The sequence below is a fragment of the Marmota monax genome, unplaced genomic scaffold (assembly GCF_021218885.2).
Source record: "Marmota monax isolate L192 unplaced genomic scaffold, Marmota_monax_Labrador192_F-V1.1 WCK01_AAM20220418_F8-fsc00038, whole genome shotgun sequence".
NCBI classification, from domain to species: Eukaryota; Metazoa; Chordata; class Mammalia; order Rodentia; family Sciuridae; genus Marmota; species Marmota monax.
The window spans coordinates 10,486,070-10,513,189 of record NW_026692498.1 but is presented as its reverse complement, the minus strand read 5'-3'; the positions used below and the strand labels follow the sequence as shown (position 1 = coordinate 10,513,189).

The following is a 27,120-nucleotide window of genomic DNA, read 5'->3' as shown; positions in this document are numbered from 1 at the left end:
GGGTTTTTTGTTTTTTTTTTTTTTTTTTTTAATACTTACAAATCCTGGGGAGTGCACAGCCAGGGTGGAAGACAATACACTGAGGTCAAGTGGTGTAGGAAGATAGAAAGATGGAAATGGGGGCGGGGACTCATGGGAAAATGCCTTCATGGGGTCCTGGGTGTCATCCAAAGAGTTTTCAGTAGGAAGCTTTAATTGGTAAGCGCTCCTCCTTGGAGTTTACCATGGGATGGAGAGGCGGTCACTTTAAATTCATGGGAAAACCTCTGAAGGGTCCTTTTAAAGAGACCAGCAGGGAATGCTGGGAGCTCAGTCTGCTAGGCTAGAGGATGTCTCTAAGTTTTGCCTCTGGCCACGGGCCACAGCCCTTTGGGCAGGGTATAGTAATGGAAACTGTCCAGGGTGGCTGAAGACCTCTTCTGGTATGAGAAAGTTAAACATTTAAAAACAGATGCTGAGGCAACATCAAATTATAAACACTCACTACAGTATCATTCGCCATTTTATCAAGAGGCAATAAAAACCACTCAAAATCATCTGACTTCTTTTTCTTTTTTTTTAACTTATTCTGATTTGTTATACATAATGGCAGAATGCAATTCATGTTACACATATAGAACAAAATTTTTCAAGACACTGGTTGTAACAAAAGTCTTTTCACATCATTCGTGTCTTATACATGCACTTAGGGTAATGATGTCTAACTCAGTCCACCATCATTCCTACCCCCATGTCTCCTTCCTTCCCCTCCCTCCCTTTTGCCTTATCTAAAGTTCCTCCATTCCTCCCATGCTCCCCCCACAATCACCATTATGCTTCTGCATCCTTATATCAGAGAAAACATTCGGCCTTTGTTTTTTTGGGAATTGGCTTCACTTAGCATTATATTCTCCAACTCCATCCATTTGCCTGCAAATGCCGTGATTTTATTCTCTTTTATTGCTGATAATATTCCATTGTGTATATATGCCACATTTTCTTTATCCATTCATCTACTGAAGGGCATCTAGTTTGGTTCCACGGTTTAGCTATTGTGAATTGTGCTGCTACAAACATTGATGTGGCTGTGTCCCTGTAGTACGCTGTTTTTAAGTCCTTTGGGTATAAACCTAGGAGAGGGATAGCTGGGTCAAATGGTAATTTTATTCCAAGATTTCCAAGGAATCTCCATACTGCTTTCCATATTGGCTGCACCAATTTGCAGTCCCACCAGCAGTGTATGAGGGTACCTTTCTCCCCACATCCTCACCAACACTTATTGTTGTTTGTATTCTTAATTGCTGCCATTCTTACTGGAGAGAGATGAAATCTTGGAGTAGTTTTTCTAATTACTAGAGATGCATTTCTCTAATTACTAGAGATGTTGAACATTTTTTTCATGTTTATTGATTATTTGTATATCCTCTTCCGAGGAGTGTCTCTTTCAGGTCCTTGGCCCATTTATTGATTAGGTTATTTGTTTTGTTTTTTTTTTGGTGCTTAGCTTTTGGAGTTCTTTATATATCCTAGAGATTAGTGCTCTATCTGATGTGCTTGTATTATTTTTCAATTAACTAAGTTTCCTAGGACAGCTGAAACAAATTACCATAAACTTGGTGGCTTGGAACAAAATAAGTGTATTTTCTTTTTTCTGCTCCTGGCGATTGAACCTAGGGACTCCTTACCACTGAGCTATACCCCTAGTCCTTTTAATTTACTTTTTAAAATCTTTTTAAAGAGACAGGCTGGCTTCGACTTGCAGGTCTCCTGTCTTAGCTTCCTGAGTCACTGGAATTCCAGGCTTGGACCACTGCACTGGGCAACATAAATGTTTTCCTAAACAGTTCTGGAGGCCCGAAGTCTGAAATCAAGGTGTTGGCAAGCCACATACCCTCTCCCTCGGGAGGGTCTATGAGGGAATTTGTTCTTTGTCTTTTTCAACTTCTGGTAGTTCCTGATTTCCTTGGCTTGTGGCCACATCACTCCAATTTCAGTCTCCATTTCCACACCATCTCTTTTCCCGTGTGTCTCTTCTCTATCTCTTATAAGGACACTTGACATTGGATTTAGGGTCCACCTACATAATTCAGGATAATCTCATCTCAAGATCTTTAATTTAAATCCATCGGCAGAGACCTTTGTTTCCGGGGTCACATTCATAGATTCCAGGGGTTTGAACTGCATGAATTTGACATGGATATATCTTTTTTTAGGACTTCCCCCATCAACTACTGATACTGTTCCCAGTACTTACAACTCCTTAAGCAAATGTTCTCATCAAGGCTAACTGTTTTAAAGAAATTTATTTTCTCTGAACTTTATTTTTTCTTTCTTTTTGCTGCTGCAATTAAACACAGTTTAGTTAACTCACCAGGAATAAATGGTTTTCCTTGCCTGGTTAACAAACGAAGCACAGGAAACTCACTTTGGTTACAGCCAAGTTTTCATTTTTGTGAAGAAATTCTGCTATGATGAGATATAATGTTTTAAATTTTCTTATTTTTCTGATGGTTGCTTCCTGTAAGTTGGAAATATTATGATGAGTGCTCAGTTTGAAAAAAATTGATGTGTATTGTATTCTTTTAGCTCAGCTTCCTGCCATGGCTTAATAAACACAATGTTTTGCCACCTAAGAAGATAAATAATCTATGTTCCACTGTTCCCTAGAAGCACAGTATTCTAAATCCACTTTTCTTATTTTGGCATGATGGATAGGTAATTAGAAAAGTAAAATATTGTGGAATATAATGTGCATGGCACTTGAAATGCTGGTGAATTTTTACATCTTTGCCATTTTTACCACGCCAGACAGTGATGTGAAGAGATGAGCATAGCAATCATTCGATTCCAGCTACTCCAAAGCAGCCACAGACAGTGTTGTTGGATAATGGCTGAGCTCCAGTAAAACTTTATTTGGGGCTGATTAAATTAGAATTTTGTGTTGTTTTCATCATCACAAAATATTCTTCTTTTGATTTTTTTTTTTAGCTTTTGAAAAATGTGAAAGCCATTCTCCTCTGATGGGCTATACAAAAACATGAGGTGGGCTGGGCGAGGTGGGACACATCTATAATCCTACTTATGTGGGAGGCTGAGGGAGGAGGATTGCAAGTTTGGGGCCAGCCTTAACAACTTAACTAGACCTATCTCAAAATTTAAAAAGTAATAATTTTTTTAAAAAAGAGGACTGGGGACATAGCTCAGAGGTAAAGCACCCCTGGGTTCAACCTTCAGTACCAAAACCAAAACCAAAACAAAACAAAACAAAACCCCCCAAATGTGGTTGTGCTAGATTTGGCTGGAGACCCGTGATTTATTGGTCCCAGGTCTAAATTTATATTAGGAAAAGAAACACTAAGGAATGTAGCTAGGCCCCAAAAGACTTACAGAAGGGAAGGATTCTGTTCTAGAAACATATTCATCTAGAAGGGCTGTCTTTGTTCCTTTCTGTGGTTAGGGTGAGAGGGTGAGAGATTTATAGAAAATGTTATGGCAATCATGCTCAGCAAGAGACCAAGCACCACTGGAAGGGTTGGAGAACTCAGGTTTATTTAGAAATGCCAGTGGACCCAGGTGAGCTAGTGCTCTGAAGTTCTGAGCCCCCCGGAGTTGAGGTTACATGGGGCTTTTATATGAAATTTGATGTAATTTCTTTTTTTAAAATTTAAATATATATATTTAAATTTAAATATAATATATATATATTTAAATTTAATTATATATATAGTTGTAGTTGCACACAATATCTTTACTTATATGTGGTGCTGAGGATCGAACCCAGGGCCTCACATGTGCTAGGCAAGTGCTGTACCACTGAGCCACAACCCCAGCCCCAGACAGCATTTCTTAACCATTATAACAGCAGTGGGTTTGATTTCTTTGCACAGGGATTTTGTTTGTTTGTTTGTTCTCTAATTTTATAGATACTATATGATGAAATGTATTTTATTAGGGAAAAAGACAAAATAACAACAACACAATCTCAAAGCAGGCACCTGGGTTATACTTTAATTTATAAAAATTTAATGTGCCTGCAAATTTTTGTGCAAATGCATGTCATATCTCACTAAAAATATGCAGAGAAAAAAATTTTCCTTACAAAAATATGTTTACATATATAAATATACAACATAACCCAATTCCTAAAGATTGCACCTTTGGTTTAACTCCTTCCAATCTCCAAGGAAATTTGAAAGACATGAAATTGATGTTTGTCTTTCTTGGCCACTATATTATCCAGAAAAAGTATTCTAAAAAGATTTTTTCTTGGTTCCAATTTACCCATATTTTCCTTCTTAAAGTAAATCCATTCAAATCCCTACCTGCTTTTTTTTGGATATTGTATAAAAATATAAATTGGAAAATGAGCTTTCAGTAGTCATTAATACAAAAGAATTTAGTTAGTGTTTGAGCCCACAGTGTCTCAAAGACCTGAAAACAGGAAAAAAGGAGTCTCAGCTTATGATCTAATGAAAAGCATAAAATTCCTTGTTTTACTAATACTATGAGCACACCATTAGAGAGATGCATAGTTTAACCAGACATTAGCACAGTAACATTTGAGCATCTCGCTACTGTCTGAGTAAGAGATGGAGGTCACTACCCCAACCCTTTAGAAGAACTTTCTCTGAGCAATCATCCTCTTCCCATCCTTCGAGGCAGGTTCTCCCTGCTTTTGTTCACCAGAAGTAAAGGTGTCAGCAAGTTCAGTTTTCTGATGTGTTTTAATATTACTGAATTTATTTCCTATTCACTTTTTTTGGAGGGGGTTATGTAATGGTCAATTTGAATCATCCACTTGATTGGATTAAGGGATGTCAATGATTAAGAGGCTGATGGGTGTGTCAAAGAGGGTGTGTCTAGGAATGATTGGCATGTGGGATAGCCAACTGAAGTCAAGACCCTCCTTAAGCATGGGCAGCACTGTCCAATAGGATGATGGCTTGCAGCAGATGCAAGCTCCATTCTTCTTGAATGGGTTGTTGATCGCTGCTGCCATCACCTGAGGACATCAGACTCTTGATTCTTCACTCTTCCAAAGCAGACAGTGCCAGTAATTGTCCAGAGAGTTTCCAGAAGCCTGCAGTGTTAAGGTCTGTAAACAAGTCAGGATGGTGCCTGGCATTTTGCCAGAGAATTGTTAGAGTCTGTAAACAAGTCTAGATGGCGCCTGGCAAAATGCCAGAGGGAGTGGTTTGTGAAGTAACGCCAGCAAGCCATTAAGTGTGGAGATTTCTTATTGGTTGACTGATGTATCTAGTTTATGCTAATTAGCTAAGCTGTGTGGAATGTATAAATACTGCTCCTGTCCTGCAATAAACGGCTCCCTCTCCTGCTGTATCAATGTACACAAGTTGTTCGTCACCCCCCGGTTATTTTGCTGCAGCCGGACTGCGACACTGCAGTCTCTGACTAGGGTAGCACCATTGATCCCTCTTGTACTGAGGCTTCAGCCTCTTGGACTGCACAGCTACTGGTTCTTCCAGCTCTCTAGTCTGCAGATGGCCATTGTGGACTATCCAGCTTCTGGTTGCATAAGCCATCTTAATAATTCCCATTTTTATAATTATGCTTCCTGTTGATTCTGTTCCTCTAGAGAACCCTGACTAATTTGGGGGGATACCAGGGATTGAATTCAGGGGCACTCAACCACTGTGCCATATCCCCAGCCCTATTTTGTACTTTATTTAAAGATAGGGTCTCACTGAGTTGCTTAGCACCTCACTATTGCTGAGGCTGGCTTTGAACTCTCAATCTTCCTGCCTCAGTCTTCCCATCTGCTGGGATTATAGGCAGGTGCTACTGCACCTGGCTCTATTCACTTTTTATTTTCAAGACAAGAGAACTCAACTGAAGGAGTCTGTTAAACCTTTCTTCCTTTTCTGTGTCCAAACACTCATAGCTACTCATTTATACTTTCAATTTACTAGGCTTCTTCCACAAGGACCTCACCCCAGTCTGTTTCCATGCCTCCTCTGCCCTCTCATTCACAACCCTCTGCAACATTCCTTTTCTCTCAAGTCAGACCAGATTGCTCGGTCAGTGTGAATCTATCCTTCATGTGCTAATCTGTACAAGAGGTCAGTTAATGATGAGCTCCACTCTTCCTTCAGGATACTCATTTTGGGTGAGGATGGGCAAATAGGGGCACCAAAGCTTGCCCACCATGACTGGAAGACTGATTCATCCTCAGCCCAACCAATAAGCTGCTACCTGAATTGAAATAAAGAGCAGAGTCTGATTTTTGAAGACCAATTTCTGCCTCTTGGCATTTTCATAGCACTCTGGCTATGCCTGTTCATCTTCAACTGGCCCACGCCAGGAGGGTTTCAGGAGTTCTCAAGCCATACATCTCCTGGAGGATTGTTTCAGCTGGACAGGAGACCAAAAATTTTTCAGAGATGTATTTGGGGCTCAAAGGGCAAGGGACAAGGGCATGATGAGTGAGATGGGGAATTTGGTATGGAAGGGAGAGTAGGGCTTTAGGAAAGGTTGGAGAAAGGGGTTTTCTGAAATGGGGCTGGGGTACACTTTAGCAGAGACGCCACGCTCCTGTAGAAGTTTGGCCAAGCTCACGGTGCTACTGAAGGTTGTAGTAGAATCTCGTCAGTTTGTGGGGATTCACCAATGCTGAGTCTATAGGACAGGGCAGAATTCATAGCTCCCACTACAGGGTAGTGAAGGGAACCAGAGCTGGGGTGACCGGAGTGATACCTGGGACGTAATAGCCTACAGGTGGTGAAGGTGAATGTCGCGTTCAGATGCACAGGGAATTTATGTTAAGTGTAGAACACCTTGTTATGCTCGGATTCGGAACCCCCTAAAGACCACCAGAGACCAAGATCGATGTAAGCAGCAAAGAGGTGTTTATTGCGAGCTAGCTCTGTCCTCCGCGCAAACACAGCAACAGGTGACGCTAAGAGGCCCGGAGCTCAGGGTTTGCAGCAGTTTTATACATTCTTTGGAGAAGGCAGGGACCCCCACATACATCATAGCATCTCAGCAAATCATCACACACTGCGGGAAAATCAAATAACAACTCTAAAACATGACTAGTGTATCAAGTGGCGGGAAAGAATCTGGAAAGAATTATTGGTTAGTTCAAGGGGTTGACGCTCTTAAAATTGATTGGTTTAAATCGTGAGGATGTTGCAAGGGGGGTACGTGCCAAACTGCAGGGCTTCTAGTTTAGATACTGGTCACCACACCTAGGTGGGGGCCATCTGGAATTTCAGATATGTGGTTATCTTGGCCTATCTTAGGTGATCACCACCTGCGGCTTTTCCGAGAACTGTTTCCACAGAGCTTTTCTGTAGTATTTTCCTGACTTTAGGACTACAGTAGGTCAGAGGTTAAGTTTCAGAGCAAAATGAGGTCCCAAGCAGAATGAGATTGCTTAGGTCTTTCAACCTGTTTTGCAAAGTGGCCTGTTGAGAGCCACAGCCGAGTTGGGATGGCACCTGGCATTGCCAGAGGAGTGGTTGAGGTGACACCAGCGAGCCATTAAGATGATGATAATTAAGTTAAGCTGTGTATAATTGCTGTGACTGGATGATGCTGGATTGGGGCAGGCTGTGTATTCAGTTGTATATAGACCCCTGCTATCCGGCAATAGGGCGCCCGCCGCTACTTTGGAGTTACCGCTGAGTTCGCTTGGAGCCCGGTGGAGGGCGGAGAGAGTTCAGGCAATAAAGTAATTCCTGTTTGAACCTCATGGCTGCTCGGTTATTTTGTGCCCAGCCAGACTGCGGCAGTGGCCTTCATCACAGGCAGCAGTAACTCAAGATGATTTCATTTGTCTCCATAAGAGCTATATTTCTTTTTTTTCCACAGATAAAGAAATATAATTGATCCACAAATATATGAAAAAAATGTTCAACATCTCTAGCGATTAGAGTAATGCAAATAAAACTACACTGAGATTCCATCTCACGCCAGTCAGAATGGCAATTATCAAGAATACAAGCAACAATAAATGTTGGTGAGTATGTGGGGGAAAAGGTACCCTTATACATTGCTGGTGGGACTGCAAATTGGCACAACCACTATGGAAAGCAGTAGAGAGATTTAAGAGCTAAATTCCTAAGTACTAAGTCAATGAGGTCATAGTTTAGGCAAGAGTTCATTGGCGTAGTAACCTATGACTTATACTAGCAAGTAAGTGATGTAGCTCCATTCCTACAGAGTTCAGAAAGCTACAAAGTCTAGGAAGATGAACCCTTCCCCCATACTTTGGTTCTTCATCATAACAATTTCATTTTATAATCTTAGAATTTCATTTTATAATCAGGTCTGGTATCTCCGTCACAGTTAGGGTGAGAGGGTGAGAGATTTTATAAGCAAGGGCTGTCCCCTCAAGCCTCTGTAACCCAACTTCATTACTTTGCAAAAGGAAAGCTTTCTTTTGGTTTGTGGTTTCAGAGGTTTTGGTCCATAGCTGCTTGGCCTTATCACTGTGGGCTGGTGGAGAGGCAGATAATCATGGCTGAGCAACACTACTCTTCTCACAGCATCCAGGAAGGAGGGAGGAAGGGAGGGAGGGAGGGAGGGGGAGGAGGAGGGAGAAGAGAGAGGGAGGGAGGGAAGGAAGGGGAGGGAGAAAGAGAGAAAAAAGGGGGCGGGGACAATATATACCCTTGAGGCCATGCCCCCAGTGACCTACTTCCTTCAGTGAGTCCCTACCTCCCAATAACACCGCCAGCTGGGGACCAAGCCTTCAACACATAGCTCTGGGGGACATGGAAGGGCCAAACTGTAACAATGGGTATCAAATTGCTTATGGTATTTTGATTCTATGGGACATATTAATTATTTCTTTTGTTTTGTTTGTTTTCTGGGGATACATTCCACCTTTCATTTCCATTTGAAGTTTCATCTCCACATCACATATCCATACACCAATTTCCTTTTTTATTGACTTCCACTTAAGCTTAAAAGCATAATTTGTTAGATAAGAACTGTAAACAAATATGACACATAACACACAGGAAAAGCTTTTAAACAAATTTATTGCCCCCAATGTGTTTTTTTTTAAATTATAAAAACAGGTATCAAAATAATCCTGCACATACCATTCTAGTAATTACACCCACACTACTTCAAAAATTACCACGATTTCTGACACCATTTCTTTTAGGGGCTACATTAGACAATTTCAACCATAGCTTTTACTAGGCAAGATGAGCAAAGCTGGTTTTCTGCTTTTCCTTCTTGAGATTTTTTTTTTTTTATTTTTCAGAAAAACACATCTCCACTGCAGGCTTTCATCTTGTAAACTTGAACTCTATTTTAAGTCTGCCAGGTTCCTATTTTAATGACAGCGCCTTAATAAGAAAATAAAAAAATTGTGCTGTGTTCCCCTCAATTACCTGAAAACACAGTGACTGTACATATAATAAATAAATTTTTACAAATGTCCAGGTCATGTTTACCCATGGAATTCTTTTGCTTGGTGTGTAGGTATGCTGCATGGTGATATTTAGTTAAGACATTAGTATGAGTCGAAGGTTGTTGATTCAAGACAAGTTTTAGATTCACTAAAATTAAATATCGTATGTTTGTTCTTCTGGTGGCCTTGGAAGCTTCGTATTTTCTTTGGAACATCATTGGATATCTTAGCTTTTTTTTTTTTTTTTTTTTTTTTTTTACTTTTTTATTTCGTTTTTGGTCCTGGGGCTGGAAGCCAGGCCCCTCATGCATGCTATTCATGCATTTGACCACGGAGCTACATCTGCAGCCCCACATCTTAGCTCTTGAAGCGAGACGTTTATGCTCTGTGATTTTTGCCATTTTGCTACTGCAGGTAAGCTCTGTATATCCACCATCCCTCTAGAATTATCCACCCCATTCATATTAATTTCTGCCACAAATCTAACTGATGGAGGAGTTTCTGGGTGGGTAGTTGTACCTTCTACTCTCACATCACACATGCTACTTTTATAATTCGTCTTCCTTTCCTTTCTATCTGGAATGTTCTTCGTCCCCATCATCACTTTGTGAAATCCTACTAGTTAGTCCCTTAAGGTTCATTCCAAGGCAGCTTCCCCCACTGTTCAGCCCTCCTCAATTACTTCAGCTTTGATGGCCCCCAAATCAGACCTGTTCACCTTGCAAGCACCACATCTTCATTATCTTCTTGGAGGCCCCAGCTCATGGCACCATCACTTACACCTTATGTTCAATTTCTTCCCATAAGTGAGAATGACAAGGAACATAAACTCCCATAGGGACTGCTGTCTTCTCCTGTAGCCTGCCTCCTGTTTAAAAGAGTGCTGTGAGAGTCCCATTGTAGAGCGTCAAAATCTACAACACACTGAAAATCACATCCTTTGCAACCATTGAAACGATGAGAAGAATTTAGAGGTCAATTACAAATGTAGACCTGAGTTTTTAAAAATTTCTTATTTGATGCAAGAACAAAAAATTTGATAACTACTATTGTCTCTCTCTGGATGTTCTCCCACTTTGTTTCACAGACTGGCAGCTGCCAATTTCTCCCTTGGCCAGACTGATGTAAAAAGGGTCCCTTAATCTCATAAGGAACCCACATTTCAGGTCCCACCATGGTCTCCAAAAGATCTAGCAGTAGAGGACCACAGTGCCCATCAGAGGGGCTTCCTCCTTGCTTTCAAGTCCACTGTTCTATCACAGTCGTCTCCATGCTATCTCCACCTGTGACTCCTCTTAACTGCTGTCAGAAAGCCTTCTCTAGGGGTGAAGAGAGCTTCTGTAGGGGTGAAGAGAGCTTCCCCTCCCTGCCCTTTGCAGGTTTGATAATTTGGCATCTGAACAACTGACAGATAATTAAGAGAAGACAATGACTTATTATTTATTACTGTATGTGGGGCATCACCCGAGGGAAAAGAGAACATCCCCAAACCTAATGTAACCTAAAGATTTATGTAACCTCTCTATAAGAGACAGGAGAGGAAGATGCAGGCAACGCAAGGAGAGGGAGTTATCATGAAAAGAGGAATGGGCTCTCAGGTGGAATGGGCTCTCGTGTCTGCATAGGATGAGAGATTCTACTCTCTTCCACCTATGGTGTATTGCTCATTCCTGATGGGATAGATAAGAATTTTGGGGAGCATTTTTATAACACTTGGATTGTAGGTGGAGGATCTGCTTTTGATCAGGCAGAGGACATTCAGGAAGAGCCCCTCTTCTGCATCTGCAGTTCCCTTCAGCCTGAAGTAACCAGCATACCACTTTGCATATTTTGGGATTGTACTTCCTGAATCCCTTCAATCCCTTACTTTTTTTTTGGTACTGGTGATTGAACTCAGTGGTACACATCCCCAGCACTATTTTGTATTTTATTTAGAGACAGGGTCTCACTGAGTTGCTTAGCACCTTGATTTTGCTGAGGCTGGCTTTGAACTTGTGATCCTCCTGCCTCAGCCTCCCAAGCCGCTGGGATTACAGGCGTGTGCCACCGCACCAGGCCAAATTTACTTTTTTCCCCTTCCTTCCTCCCTCCCTTCCTTCCTTCTTTCTTCAGTACTGGACATGAAACCCAGGCTGAGCTGATTTAGCTGGTTTCTTTTACAGACCATGGCAACCTCCCTCCACAACACATGTGCCTGAAGCAGTTTCTCAAACAGCAGAAACACTGATACATAGGGTCAGATAATTGTTTGCTGTGGGTGGGTGGCTGTGCTACCTCCCAGAGCAAATGTGTTCATACAGTGCCAGATGTGTGTGCTGGGTGGGGGCAAAACCGCTTCCCGTTGACAACTACTAGAAACACTTGGACATGCAGATGTGACCCAGGTGACCGTCCCCAGAGATGACGGAAGACTCTGTATAAATAAACTCCGACGCGATTTACAAAGCGTTTTCTTTTTACTTCTCCAAAACGGTAAGCCGTCAATCCTTGTGAGGGAAAACGGTAGAGACAGAACAGGGGAATTCATAGGTTTGGGGAATACATCCGCGACAAGGAGGAACCCTTTCCCCGACCCTCCCCGTGCCGCGCGACGCCTTCGCAGTGCACTCTGGGGCTTGTAGTTCCGGAAGGCGCGCGACGCCCGGACAGCGGGCGACTTAGTCTAGACCTGCGCACCGCGATTCCGGGAAGCTGAGGAGGGTTAAAGCGTCCTTTCCCCGCCTCTTAATCCTTCCGATTGACAATCAGGAAAGCCAATGAGTGACCTGTTTGATTCTTCCTATTATCTGATTGGCTTCGAGTTTTTCAACCGTCCGGAAAAACTCGCCGCGGATTGGCTGACGCTTCAGTTTTGAAAATCGTAGATTTCGCCCGCGCAGCGCCGCCCGGTTGCTCCTCCGGTGCTGAGAGCCTACGAGGCCGGGAGCCGGGAGGATCTGGGAGGCGGGGGCTTACTTAGGGAGACCGCGGACTTGAATCGGAGCAACCCTTTAGAGACTCGGTGCAGTCAAGTGAGTGAGCGCGGGCAGCGGGCGGGGTTGCGGGGGGGAGGTGAGCGACTTGTTCCCCCGCTTCGTGACCCCCTCACCCCTGCCCCTTGCAACGTAGAAACGTAGGGGTCCCTTCTTCTAAGTGGCGAGATCACACACACCCCCGCCCCCCTTAAACGCCTAGGGTCGGAGAGAATAACCCCGTCCCCTCCCCAGCCGGGGGCCTAGCACCGCGCTTTGTGCCAAGGACTTGGCTTTTGATTGACTTGGGCCCCCAGGAAGCCCCAAACCGGCCGGGCCGTCTGGAGGGACGGTGCCAGCGGACGTTTCGGTTCTGTTAAATCCCTAGCTCGGCGTGCTGCGCCCCAGCTGAGTAGCATTTTAAACTGGCCATTCGCACAGGCCAACGCTGCGGCTTATTTTGTCACCCCCCAAGCGCGTTCGCTGTCAAGCGCGGTTCCCTTCAGCTGCGGGCTGCTCGTGAGGGTGCCTGGAGCCGAGACTAGGCGCCCAGCTTTCCCAGGCCGCCGTCCCGGAGGCCTCCAGCGAGTGGTTAAGAGCACAATTTAAATCTAGGCCCCGCCCCTTACTGACTGGGCGACTTTGACTTCTTTTTCCTGTTTCCTTAGCTGCACACGGGTGTCCTGGAGATTGGGGCGAGAATCAAAAGTGATTCTGCCTGGCCCTGGCATGGAGTACGACTCCGTAATCGGGGCAGCCCTTGTAACACCTGCACGGAGGTGTGGTGGAGAGGTGTCCACCTCCCGTACTCCCCAAAGAGGAGGTGCCGAGGAGGGCCGTGGGGTGGGGGGGCTCTCGTCTGGTGTACGGTGTGGAAAAAGTGTTTGTGGAGAGGAAGAACGTCTCCCTCCTCAATGGGCTCTCAGGGTCTGTTCATAGGTTCTTAACCTGAAGATGGGGGTTTTGCTGCTCTTCCAGGAGGCTGATGGCACTCCTTCCTTTTTTCTCAGGGTCCCCTCTGTTCTAACTTATGGTGATCTTTTTTTTCTTTTTAATATTTACTTTTTAGTTTTTGGCGGACACAACATCTTTGTTTGTATGTGGTGCTGAGGATCGAACCCGGTCCGCACGCATGCCAGGCGAGCGCGCTACCCCTAGAGCCACATCCCCAGCCCCAAATGGTGATGTTTTTTAAATAGTTAATTCAAAGTCTGCTAAAACCACATCTACCCTAAGAAGTTCAAATGGTATTTTGAACTTAGCAAAAGAATCACTCATCCAGTTTGTCAGTTTAAACAAATACTTTAAAAAGTTGTCCAGTTGTTGCTCCCTTTAGTTCCTCTACAAACCACTTTGCTGGCCTTGGACCGGAGTCTGGGCTGTGCCCTGGGTGCAGAAGTGCTGGGGGCAGGAGAGGGTTGGCAGTGGAAAGGAGATGCCCAAGTCTAGCTGACTGCAGATGAGGGCTTTGCCCAGAACCTGTGTGTTTCTGCCTGTTTGGCCCTACCCAGTTAATGCTGCCCTTGGCATTTGGGAGCAGGAGCTTTGGATGTGTACTGGCTTGCCCTAACCTGTACCTTGAGTTGTTCAGTTAGTGTCACTGTTGTGATGGTGGAGAGGGGTTCCTATGAGATTGATGGATGGATGGATTAATTCATTCAACAAATGCCAGGTGCTGTGCAGGGCTCTGGGCTTTCAGTGATGAGTGAGACAGACAAGGGCCTGTCTTCTGGGAGCAGAGACAGGCAGTTAAACACACCCAGTGGTGTGCATGGGATTGAATCAATGGATGGGTTTGTGGCTGGGATTGTTTTAGATTGATGGTCAGGTCCTCACTGAGGATCTGAGATCCAAGTGGTAGAAAATGGGTGAGAATGTTCCAGATGGAGGGCAGAGCTCCTTTGAAGAACAAAGGCTAGTGTGTGCTCCAAAATTAGACCTAAGAAAATCCTCTGAGGCTGTAACCTGACCTAGTGTTAAGCTCCAGAAGGATCAAGGGGTCAGCAATCTGGCCTTACTCCCAGACCTTCTATCCTAGGTGGTAGGTTGAGCTGTGCATGGCTCGTCTTGGTTTTGAAGGTATAAATCAGGGTGTCACTCATGACATGAGGTGTGCAGTCTGTTATTATGGCTTATGGCCATCACCCACACTTTTGTTCTTTCATTCACTTAACAGTTGGGGTATTTATTGAACCCCTCATTTGACTGTAATAGAATACTTCATCTTAGCTTGGGACTTCTGTGATGATTATCTTACCAAGTTATAAGGAAGATATCTAAGCTTCTAGTTTTTTAAGAAAGTAAGGAAAAAAGCCCACCTCATTTGTGTTTTCCCTTTCCTAATATTTGGAGACAAGTTTTCTCAAAAGCAAGGGATTCCTTATCTTTTCCTCTCATGTTCCTTTATCCATTTATTGGGCATTTCAGCTCTAGGGAGAAGGTTGTGGGATCCTTTGGAGAACATACCCTACTTTCTTACCAACTTCTTAAAGAGGCAGTTGGATTTGATGTCTGGTGGGCTAGAGCCCGGGGTCAGCTCATGTGCAGCCCAGGGTGGCTGTGTCCTAAGCCCTTACATAACTCACCCACAAGTGCTAGGATGAAAGGTGGCAGGAGAGTAAGAGCAGGCCTGTGGTTAGGCAGGGAGAGGGGTGCTGGGGTGCCTGCTTTCTTCCTGATCCAAGAAGGCAGGTGGCAGTGCCTGTCATCTTAAGCCTGAAAAAGGTGATTTGTAACATTCGTAATAGAATTGGATGGGAAGTGTGGACTTACTGGGACAGCCTTTCCCTGAGAGTGTATATTTTAGGAGAGGGAGGTGCTTGGACTGCTTGAGGGTAAGGGTCCTTCTTTATGTACAAATGAAACCATTGGACTGGTGTTTGGAATTCTGCATCTGGAGAGGGGCCCTGCTTTGGGCACTGGGTGTCTTGTGGTGATTTAGGGGTGGGGTTTGTGGCCTGGCAACTCTTTTCTGCTGAACAAAGTACCGGTCTCTAACCCTGAACCTTTCTGTCTCTTGTCCGTGCCTTCACCAGAAAGAGCCACCATGGGGACCACTGCCCCAGGACCCATTCACCTGCTGGAGCTATGTGACCAGAAGCTCATGGATTTTGTCTGCAACATGGACAATAAGGACTTGGTGTGGCTCAAGGAAATCGAGGAGGAGGCGGAGCGCATGTTCATAAGGTGAAGGCAGGGGTGCTGTGCGGTGTGGGCACCAGGGGCTGCCTGGGATGCTCTGGCTTTGGACACATAGCAGGTTCATTTCCTACCTGACAGCTAAGCAGACAGCTCTTTCCTGAGGGCCCAGTGTGCTGGGGCCTGACCCAGTATAATGGGCAGGAGAGGGAGAGGTTGTCTTTGCCTGGCTCACTGTACTTGGTGGGGCCTCTCAAGGTGAGGGGCTGTGAGGACTCACCTGGGAACTTGCTTCCCTGTCATGTGTCCCGGAGGAAGCTCTGAGTGCCTGGCAGGTGATTCACACAGGGCCTTGGAGAGCTTTCTTGGTGCTGGTAACCCCAGCTTTACCTGTCACTGCTGGGAAATGGGAGGAGGGCAGATCAATGAAAGGAGGACCTGGCTTCTGCTAGGAAGTCTCAAGTGTCATTGTCCTTGTACCAAACAGAGAATTCAGCAAAGAGCCAGAGCTGATGCCCAAAACTCCTTCTCAGAAGAACCGACGGAAGAAGCGACAGGTTTCTTGTGTTCAGGATGAAAACAGAGACCCCATCAGGAAGAGGTAGGAGGGCCAGGGCCAAGTGTGCTGGGTAGGTGGTCTCTGCTGAGGCTTGGTGCCCTCTGGGAAGGTGTTGGAGGGGCAGCTACCTGCAGCTGTGCTGGTGGGTGAAGCATTAACCAAGCATTAACTAGGCAGTGAAGCAATAACCAAGACCATGAAATTCAGAGAGTGTGTGAGTGCAGATGCCTGTGTATATGTTAGGGGTGGGGGAGGGGAAGGATTCCTAGTTTGGGAGACAAGAGAGAACCAGTCTGTATTGGGTTAGAGTGACCAGAGGTATGGACCAGATGACTGGTCCAGCCCTCTTGTTGCTGGGCATGTTATAATTCCTCACAGAAATGGTGACTGCAAAGTATTGGAGTGAAGTCACTGGGTCTTAGAGTCAGGCAGTCTGGATGTAAACACTAGTTCTGTGCCTTATTAGCTGTACGTACGTCTCTGGGCTTCTCTGATCCTGTTTCCTCATCCCCCAAAGTGGGTATGATGGTGCTGCCATCCCCGGGGCCATCTTGCAGCTTGAGATCATGTGTGAAGTTCATAGCAGGGTGCTAGACAGTGTGACCTCAGTCAGAGGGAAGTTTATAGTAATTTATTCTTCCCAGCAGTTCTGTGAGGACTGGACATTGCATCCAGCTTATAGTTAGAGAGACTGAGCAGCCAGGGTCTCATGGCTAGAGGTGGCAGAGCATGTACTGGAACCCCGATCTTTTGCCTCCAGTCCTCTGATTTGCACTCCAGCCGAGCTGGTGGCTTCTGGAGAGATTGGTCTGTTCTGGCTTGAGTTTTTTGAGGGGTGCCCATTGCCCTGTTGAGCTATCTCAGCCCCTGCTTTTCTGTCCCCAGCAGATTATCCCGCAGAAAGACTCGGAGCAGCCAGCTGAGTTCCCGGCACCTCTGTAGCAAGGACAAGGTGGAGAAGCTGGCCACAGTGATGGGGGAGAATGGCTCTCCTGTGCTGCAGCGGGTGACCCGAGCTGCAGCCGCCGCAGCTGCAGCCGCCGCAGCTGCAGCTGCCGCAGCTGCAGCTGCTGCTGCAGCCTCCTCCACAGCATCGGCTGAATCTTCACCTATCCCCGAGCTTCCCAGCATGCTGACCGAGAAGCCCATGGTGGTGATAGGCCTTACTGAGCGCCGGAGTGCTGAGCAGTGCCTCACTCAGAGCATGGCTGCCTCAGCTCTGTCACGGGTTCCATCCCCAGCTCCCACTCCAGCTGCACCTCCGGCTTCCCAGGGCATCCCGACATCGGATGTTGAATCAACACCTAAGAAGTCAGAGGCCGGAAGACTGGAGTCTGTCACAGTGAGCTCTTTGATGGCTACGCCCCAGGACACCAAGAGTCGAGGGGTTGGGACTGGACGGTCTGTGTCCAAGCTCAAGATTGCGCAGGCTTCCCCAGGTCTGTGGGACTCACACAGCTCTCCAGACTCTCCATGGAAGGAGCGGGTGCTGGCCCCCATCCTGCCAGAGAACTTCTCCACCCCCACGGGCTCCCGTGCAGTCCCTCAGTCAGTGCGTCGCAGCCTGATTGCCCTGTCCTCCCCGGATGCCCAAGTCTTACTCACCCAAAAGTGTTCCCTGGTGTCCAGACAGGAAGGCACCAGCCGCAGATCAAGCAAAAAGATCAAGAAGGCTGCCAAGGAGCCAGCTGCCTCTGCCCGCATCATCTGTGAGTGTGGGGGGTGGTGTGAACTGGTCCCTGATTCAGCTGAGTGTTTCTGAGGGACCACCTAGCAGAGAACTTTCTGTGATGCTGTGACTGTTCTGTATCTGTGCTGTTCTGTATGGTAGCTGCCAGTTAGCCACATCTGGCTGTTGATCACTCAAAATATGGCTAGACTGATTGAGGAAGTCTAAATTTTATTACATTTTTATTTGATTTAGATTGAAATGGCTACACATAGCTAGTGGCTGCCATGTTGGATGATAAAGGTCTAATCCAACCATTATTTTATAGATGAGGAAACTGAAGCATAGAGAGGTTGGCCCCAGAGTCCCTGTGTTTCATGGCCACGTTGAAGTTGGAACCTTTGAGGAGGGTCTTCTCAGAGCCAGTGTGTTCCTCCCCTTCCCTGTCCTGCAGAGACTGACTTAGATGCAGCATGCTGGAATGCCACCTCCTATTGGTGAAATCGCGTTTAGTCTGGAATGTGGATTCTCACTGCCCCAGGCTCATTCTGGAGCAGATGACTAAGTATCTGGTGAGAGGAGTAGGAGGACCAAGTTGACTCTGGAGCTAGAGTTCTGGGTTTGGGTGACAGCTGGGCCATTTACCTACCCTATAGCCTTGGGTAGGTATGTAAGTGTCTTCGGGGGCCTGGGTTCTTCATCTGTGACCTGGGATAATAGCATCACCTTACAGGGGCATCATGAGCTTTTCTTCATTATTGCACCTAGGGTGTTTAGAATCATGCCTGGCACAGGAAGGACTCCATGGCATTAGCTGCTTTTATTATCATCAGATCTCAGTGAAGGGGACCTGTGCCCTAAGTGTTATGAGCCACAGAAGGGAGGTAGGCATCTCTGTGAGTCAGGGCTGCATGATGGGGGCGGGTCTGAGTTGGGAGGGTTTTGAAGGATGGCTGGGCTTTGGCTAGATGGGAAAAATGTGGGGATAGGCATCCCTAATGGGAACAGCTTGAACAAAGACCTTGAGGGTCAGAGCAACAAGTGATAGGGTGTCTGGGCTCAAGTGCCATCTGAGGAGCTTGGGCATAACCCCACTGGAGCAGAGGAAGTGGCCCATGATAGTTGTTAGAAGATTCCTAGCACCTTGTGAAAAATGGCCAAGAGGGCTGGCACAATGGCACATGCCTGAAATTGCAGATTCTTATGAGGCTGAGACAGAAGCCAGCCTGGGTAACTTACCAAGTCCTTTTTTCAAAATAAAAAATGAAAAGGACTGATGAGGTAGCTCACTGGTACAATGCTTAGGTAGCATGTGTGAGTCCCTGGGTTCAATCCCCAGCATTATGGGGAAAGAAAAGGCCAAGAGGAAGGAGGGAGGGAGTCAGGGAGCTGGAGGCTGCTGCAGGGCAGACTAGAGGTTGGTCTGGACAGTGAGGTTGATAGAGAGGATGGGCCACGTTTTATATTAGTGGGTGGTACAAAGTAACTGGCATCTGCCTGGAACTTATAAAATTTGCAAAAGAAAAGGTTATCTCCTTTGGTCTGTGAACAGCACTGTTTGCTTATTAGGATTTCCTTCAACAGAGGAGGAGACAGGCTTTGGAGGTCATGGTGTCTATTAATTGGAAAGCTGGGGCTTGAGCCCTACTAGTTTTATTCTGTCCAGGAAGGCAAGTGCTTGCTGAGGCCTGTTGAAAGCCCCAGGGCAGGGCCCCTCAGGCAGGTGCAGATACCTCACCTTGGCAGGTTTCTCCTGGGCACTGCCCTTGGTCGTGTGGTGGTGTAATTTGGGTCTTGTGAAGCATGGCATGCGGCAGGAGTCTGGTACACTGTCCCTTTTAGATTCTTAGACGTACCTAGGTGGCTCATATCTGCCTTGGAGGTTTCCCCAGGCCCGAATCTGATCCTGAGAGAGAGGTCCAGCAGGGGCAGGTGAGGCGGGGGCTATAGGAAGAGAGAGGATCTCTGGAGCTCCTCTCATGCTTTGAGATCAGATCTGTAGTTCCAAGCCCTTCTGGTTGCTCTTCCTTCTCTGCCCCTTCTCTGCTCCCAGGTGGTCTTCTGAGTGGACTGGCATGTGACCAAGTCTGTCTGACTCCAAGCCTACTGCTCACATTCCTTCTTAAGATGGAAGGAAGAGGGAGAGGAGGAGGTAGGGTCTAGGATCTGGAGTCATAGAGACTCTGGGTGACCTTGGGTATACCCCTTCTCTCAACCTCAGTGTCTGCATCTGTGAAACGGTGATAGTACCTGCCTTGAATGTGGGTGGAGAACCTGTCTAGTGCTTGGGTGTGGCACATGCTTAGTAGATCTCACTTAACAAGCCAAACACAGCAAGGGCAGTGTCCCTGAAGCTCCGTGTAGGTGTGACCAGGGTACACAGCTATGGAGTGGTGAAGAGGGGATGTGGAGACTTTGTGGGTGTCTTTCTGACTCCAGACTTGGGTGTGGCTGGATGGGCAACTCAGGTGGCATCTTGGTTGGGGTTGTCCCCTAAAGCAGCCTTTGCCGCAGGGATTTACATGCAACTCATTCTTTTTAGAAATGAGGGAAGTATCTGCAGCAGGAGAGTGGAGAGGAAATGAGACAGGAAAAGGTGACTGGCAGGAAAGGGTAGACACAGGGGACATCTGGAAGCCTGCGTGAAGCACTGGTGAGGAGCTGCTGACCAGGGACACGAAGCCCTGGCCCTCTTGGCCTGGTGCACAAATACTGAGGAGGGGCTGTCTAGCAGCAGTGGACAGGCAGGTTGGCTCTCAAGTGGATAGGCAAGGGTCAGGGGCTGCCACTGTAGGGTTTCTAGAAGGTTCTGCTATGTAGGTCAGATTCTGTTGTGGCTTCCTGGCCACTTCTGCACTGGGGAATAGTCCTTTAGTCCTTATGCCTGGCCTTAGGCCACCTCCCTGCCACCAGACCTGCTCTGACGCTGGAATGGAAGCTAGGAACAGAGCCCTGTCGTGTGAATAGTCATTCTGACTGCCATTCTGACTCTGAAGCTGCTCCTCCCACTGGCTACCAGACCCCAGAAAGAGAGGTCCCCCCTTCCTGCTTCTTGCTTCCTCCTCGGTGCCTTGCCACTCTGTTGTTCCATCCCCTTGCCTGTCTGCCCGTAGATCCTAGCTGCCTCTCCGCCTTAGCTCTGGTCACGCTCCCATGGCTCAGGATGAGCCAGCTGAGCAGGTCTGCCTTCCACACCCCCAGAAGGCTGTTCTGTCTCTGGCTCCGGGAGGTGCTTCTCCTTCTCCCTAGACTGGTGGCTCTCAAGGTTTGGTTTCAGCACCTGCTTCCAGTTTTAAAAATCAGTGAGGACTGCAAAAAGCTTTTGATTATAAGCTAGTTACTATATTAGAAATTAAAAGTAAGGAATTTAAAAGTATTTAAAATAGTTAATATTTTATAGAAAATAGAAATTACTTAATAGTTGTTATCTATTAATAATATTTTAATATTAAAGGATTTAAAATATTTAATATCTTAATATTAAAAAAACTAAAGTGTCAAGCCTTTTACCTTTTAACATAAGATTTTTGCTGAAACAACTTTTCCAAAACTGACTGACCTTATTCCACACTTCTCAGATCTCTTAAATGTGTGGCTTAGCTGAAGACAGCCAGATTCTGCATCTTATCTGCTGCATTTTGCTGTTTGGGTTGATGTATCTGAGAAATTTGGCCTTACACATGTGTAATCATGGGAAGAGGGAGGGCTTTTATCTGGCTTTTCTAGATAATTGTGCATGTCCTTTGTTATTATACCCAGTGTAATAAGTGACAGTTTCATGAAGGCTCCTTGTAATGAAATCATGTCGTTGATTCCTCATTGACCTGTCTTGCGCTTTGACTGAATCAAAGTGGTTTTATAACCTTATGCATTGGTCATTTGGAAGATGTGTTTCTTTGAATTATACATCTTCAAAAACATCCACAGACTTCTTTTTGTAATATCAAATAAGCATGTTTGTTTTCTGATCTCATCAGAAAAGTCTTTAGGTCTCGGGAAACTGCAGTGCTTCCGGTGGTGGACACATGTTTTTCAAAATTCTACTTTTTGGGGGGAGAGCTCTTTTTTTTTTTAATGTCAACAAATGCATTAGTTGTTATATTTTAAGGGATGGATTCACTTCATTTATTTTTAGGATATTGTCCAGATATCCAACATTGGATAGCTGAAGATTGCTAATTATTCTTTCAACTAAAAAAGTTGAAGAAAAATTGCTAGTTCAGCTGGCAATTCAAACACAGGCACTTTTCATGGAGACCTGGGTTTGTAGTAGATGCACATTTTACATACTTAACCACTGTGTTGAGCACAATATTAAAAAGACAGGCACTTGAGTTTAGATTTAATAAAATTAATGCTTCTTCACTGAGGACATTTAAAAAAATTTGCTTTTTTTAAATATACATAACAATAGAGTATATTTTGTCATACATATATGGGGTAACTATGCTAATTAGGATCCGAATCTTGTGGTTGGGCATGATGTGGAGTTACATTGGTCATGTATTCAGATATGAACATAGGAAAGTTATGCCCAATTTATTCTACTGTCTTTCCTATTCTCATCCTCCCTCCCTTCCCTTGTTCCCCTTTGTCTAATCCAATGAACTTCTATCTTCGCCCCCACCCCTTATTGTGTGTTAGCACCCACATAGCAGACAGGACAGTGTTAGACTGTTTATATGAGATAAGATGATGCTTTCTGCTGTGGTCTTGATTGGTGCTAAGCTTCTGTAGTCCCCTTCTCCCACCTCACCCCTTTTGTGTTTTCAGGGCAAATGTCAACCTAGTGAAAATGGAAAGTAATTATTTAATATTAGGGTGAAATGGTTACGACCTCGTGGAACTCCAGAAAAGGTCTGGGGATATCCAGGTTTTGGAGATTACTGTTTGAGAGCCACCGGCCTGGGCTTCCTTCTCCCTCCCATTTCTTCCCTTTCTTTGTTCTACACATTGAATCCTCCAGACCAGTTCAGATTCCCCTTTTTAGGCTTTTAAAAACCTTTGCTCTTTTTTGTCATTGCTCCATAATGTCCTTTATGGGATTATTTGTTGGTTGTGAAGACCAGACAGTGACTCTGTTGGTTTTGCTCACTGTTGGTTCCGTGGGCCTGACTCAGGGCCCAGTACATACCAGGCACTCGATGAATGTTTGTTGAATGAATAAGCTCTTTGTGTAGCACCTGTGCTGGGAGTTGAGGACCCAAAGCTATGCCTAGTGAAGGAGCTGAGTTGTGGCCTCCGGTGGCCATGTTAGGCAGTAGCAGAAGGCATAAAGTCTGTAGGTCCATTGAGGAAGTCAGGCTAAGGGCCCAGGACATGGTGGGCCTGTGTCTCCTGAAGGGAGCGATGGCTAAGCCCTTGCTAGAGCTGATTCTGTGAGCCTCTTGGTGTGGTACATGGCCAGTTTCTGAAGACACCTTTTGATCCTTTGTTTTTCCATCAGGTCACAGTTACCTGGAGAGGCTCCTGAATGTTGAGGTGCCCCAAAAAGTCAGGTGAGTTCAGTTCCAGGGCTAAGGGACACTCCCAGGTGTGGGCAGGGCACTCTGGGGACCAGGGAGTTGAGGTGAGCACCAAGGATGGAAGCATTTCCTGCTGCTGCGCCCTCCCTCCCCGAGCTGGACCATCCATGGCATTGCTGGCAGCCCTGCCCTTCCCCCCAGCCCGTTTAACCAGCCAGTGAGCAGCAGGGTGCCGGTCTCTATGTAGTACTTGTCAGCTCTGCTTGGCCTGTCCTGGTGGAAAGGTGGGCTCCATAGGTTGTAGATGAGGTAGAGCAGCCACGAAGAACGCCTTCAGATTGGGGCAGGTGAGGTAGAATGGGGGTAGCCTGGAGGATTTGGAGTGCTCCCCATTCCAGGGTCACACTGCCTGGGGCCATGACACTGACTCCTCTTCCTGGAGGCCACGTTCTGCCATCACTAAAGCCAGCCCCCTCCCTTCTGGCTTTGGAGCAGAGGGCCACCGCTTGGGTTGGGCATACCTGCTGGCCTGACCAGCCCCTGGACCCAGAGACAGGGCTCATCTGGGTCCAGGAGATTGCAGTGAGCTGGGAGTGGGCTCTGTGTTAACTTTCCAATACAGACACCTGAGATAACCAACTAATAAGAGAAAAAGCTCCCAGTTTTAGTGGTCTCAGTCCATGATCAACTGACCTGTTGCTTTGGGCTTCTGGCAGCAGCATGCATCACAAAGGAGAGCCTAGGGGCGCAAAGCCATTTACCTCCGGGCCAGGAAGAGAAGGGAAGGAGCCGGTGGGGCCTCACTATCCCCATCCAGACCACATCCCATTGACCCTAAGACCTCCACTAGTCCCCACTTCTTAAAATGCCCATCACCTCCCAGTAGCGTTACTCTGGGGACCAGCCCTTTAACATAGGGACCTTTGGGGACCAGGCCTTTAAGAACCAAATGATAGGGCTGGGGCTGAGGCTGTGCTCAGGGGTGAGCGCTTGCCTAGCATGTGTGAGCACTGGGTTCGATTCTCAGCACCACTTATCAATAAATAAAATAAAGGTCCATTGACAACTAAAAAAAAAAAAAGAACCAAAGGATAGCAAGCTGCCCTCCCAATCAAAGCCATGATGGGGGCGAGATGAAACCAGGTTCAAAGCTGACATCCTCTGCCCAGGAAGCTGCTGGTCATGGCTATCATCCTCCCATCATGCCTTGGGGCTGTCGGTGTGTGCCCAGGTCAGGTCCTCTGACACCGAGTACCCCAGAGACGGGGGGAGGGCCTAGACTTGCCGGGGAGTCCCTGTAGTATCCCCTTCTGCTTTCAGCCCTGAGCACAAGGAGTCCAGTGACAAGGATGAGCCTGTGGAGGCAGACGAGCCAGAGGTGAGGCGGGCAGCCCCGGGGGAGGGCCTGAGGGCCCCCGGGGCTCTGCTCCACATCACAGTCATCCCAGGCCTTCAGTTCCAGGCAGGGCCCCTTAAGCTTGCTTCTTCTCACAGGCCTCCAAGAATGATGGGAGTAACTCGAGGCTCCATGGTGCCACCAAGGTTGCCCCTAGTACGACCACGTTGAAGCCTGCAGCTGGTGACCAGGAAGCACCCTCTGAAGGGCAACAAGGTGAGTCTTCCTGACCTGCTGCATGCAGGTACCAGAGCCACAGGAGGCCGTGCTGGTCTCAGCCTGGCCTGTCTTGGGACAAGGAACCCCATTTTCTGGAGTAAATGAAACCTGAAGATAGCATAGATCTTCTGGCTGGCGCTGTTGCTGGGTGCTGCACGAGTGGCCTTGGCTGCAGGAAGCAGGGGGAAGGGCCTGAATCAGGGTATGAATGTGAGGTGCCTGGTTCAGGCTTTGAACTCTACTCCAAGGGAAAGAGGGGAGAGCCTGGCCGCCAGCTTTGTCTCTGTATCTGGCTCACTGTTGACCTTCGTAGGTCCTTCCCTGTGGACAGAGGGCTGGAGAACCATGGCTCTGGGAGCTGGCCTGCAGCCCTCCCTGGCTTTCTGGGCTCCTCGGGGGATCCTGGGGTTGGGGTTACATCTCCTGGGAAGAGTGCTTCTCCTCTGGTGGGGAGAATACTATAGCTGTAAGATTTTGTGGCTTCCTTCTCTTTATGGCAGGGTCCGTGACAATGGTTGTGCCAGCCCTACAGCCCCCAGGGTGGCTGCAAGTTCCCTTTGGAGTAAGGGGCACTTTCTCCTAATGTGAAGCAAATCCTGAGCCTGCATTCCACATGGTGACTCTGTACAGGAGCCTGTCCTTCTGCCATGGTGTCACCGGCTCAAGGCCCATTGACAGTTTAGCAACTGTGCATGGAGCTTCAGGGGTTGTTGCTCCAGTGGGACTGTCCTGCCATTCTTGCCACAGATACCAGGCACTGGGGCTGAGGGTTCTGGCCTGGGGATAGTGTGTCAGGCTCTGGATGAACATAAATTCCTTAGAGCCAGTGACTACATTGCTAAGGCTTACACTTCTGTCACGGGCCACCCTGGGGGCTGCCAGGAAGAGCCTGCCCCTCCTATAGCTCCAGCTGGGAGCCACCTCTCCCAGTCCCTCCATGCCCAGCCCACCAACATTGTCCTGCAGCCCTGTTGAAATTGCTGTCTTCACAGAGGCCAAGACTGATGAAGCAGATAGACACAGAGAGCCACCCCGGAGTGTCAGGTTTGCACCTGGGAAGGGGCATGTGGGTGATTTTCTTTCAAGGGGTCCACAGGGGCATGAACTGGAAGGCTTTGCACAAGGAGGGGTCATTGTTGAGGGGCTCCTTTCTTGTTGGGATTCATGGCCTGTGTTCTGACTTATTGAAGGAGGCTGTTCAATGCTATGGTGCCAGCAGTGGCCTGGGAATGGGGTGATCTAGTCATAAACCCTGTCCCTCTGAGTATTTTTGGCTATGTGACCCTGGACTGGTCACCTTCCTTTCTCTGCATGAGCCAGAGAGCTGGCCTGGGAGACCCCAACACTATAGTCCCTTCCAGTCCAGAATCCTGACTTGTTTTTTTGGTACTAGGAATTGAACTCAGGGCACTTGACCACTGAGCCACATCCCCAGCCCTATTTTGTATTTTATTAAGAGACAGGGTCTCATTGAGTTGCTTAGCACCTCACCAGCCTTTGCTGAGGCTGGCTTTGAACTCATGATCCTCCTGTCTCAGCCTCCCAGCTGCTGGGATTATAGGCGTGAGCTACAGTGCCTGGCTAGGGCTGACTTTTTATGTTTTTTTATGGGGTGTGGCGGAGTGTGGGGAGGGTGCATGGGTCTGCCCTGTGACCGTTGCCAATGTGCCTGGGCAGGAGGAAACGCAGCTATAAGCAGGCGATGAGTGAACTGGACGAGCATCATCTGGGGGATGAGGAGCTGCAGCCCCCCAGGTGTAAGACTCCTTCCCCACCCTGCCCAGCCAGCAAGGTGAGTAGGCTCCCAGCTCTGTGCTGTTCCCTGTCCTGTTTGCCCTGTCCTAATCTCTTTCCTCACTGGCAGGTGGTACGGCCCCTCCGGACCTTTCTGCACACAGTGCAGAGGAACCAGATGCTCATGACCCCAACCTCAGGGTCCCGCAGCAGTGTCATGAAGTCTTTCATCAAGCGCAATACTCCCCTGCGTGTGGACCCCAAGGTGAGGGAGCCCCGTTCTCTGGTCCGGCTTTGCTCAAGCTGGGGCTGCTGGGAGTAGTGTGGGTCCAGACAGAGACAGGGGCAGAGGCAGGTATGGCCTGGCTCTGATAAAGGGCCAGTTCAAGGCTCTGTGGCCATGAGCAGCTTGATACTGGGGTCACTGCCTTGACCTTCTAGTCCTCTGGACTGTGGCCCAGAGCCTTGGTGGCTCAGTGTGAACCCTGGGCTGGGAAGTGGCAGGATGGGCCTAGCAGACCTACAGTGCTCACTGTCCTCCCAAGTGTGAGGGCTCAGGTGAGGAGTGGCACAGACGCTTCAGGTGGGCATGGGGTTGTACTGCTAGTGAGAGTATAGGCTC

The 27,120-nt window shown here is 47.2% G+C and overlaps 1 protein-coding gene across 2 annotated transcripts in view; it reads left to right on the top strand.

Moving 5' to 3' along the window:
* The first annotated feature begins 12,233 nt into the window (after positions 1–12,233).
* Positions 12,234–27,120, top strand: part of Incenp (inner centromere protein) — a 30,567-nt gene continuing 15,680 nt past the window's right edge. The window contains exons 1-10 of one of the 2 annotated variants that reach the window (XM_046445553.2): positions 12,234–12,378; positions 15,354–15,504; positions 15,944–16,057; positions 16,904–17,724; positions 23,131–23,182; positions 24,470–24,527; positions 24,644–24,761; positions 25,757–25,808; positions 26,442–26,556; positions 26,629–26,763. In XM_046445553.2, the coding sequence (XP_046301509.1) occupies positions 15,365–15,504; positions 15,944–16,057; positions 16,904–17,724; positions 23,131–23,182; positions 24,470–24,527; positions 24,644–24,761; positions 25,757–25,808; positions 26,442–26,556; positions 26,629–26,763 (1,605 nt within the window). In that variant the 5' untranslated portion in view covers positions 12,234–12,378; positions 15,354–15,364. Of the gene's footprint in view, positions 12,379–15,353; positions 15,505–15,943; positions 16,058–16,900; positions 17,725–23,130; positions 23,183–24,469; positions 24,528–24,643; positions 24,762–25,756; positions 25,809–26,441; positions 26,557–26,628; positions 26,764–27,120 lie in introns of both variants that reach the window. The other variant, XM_046445552.2, reaches the window with a different exon arrangement.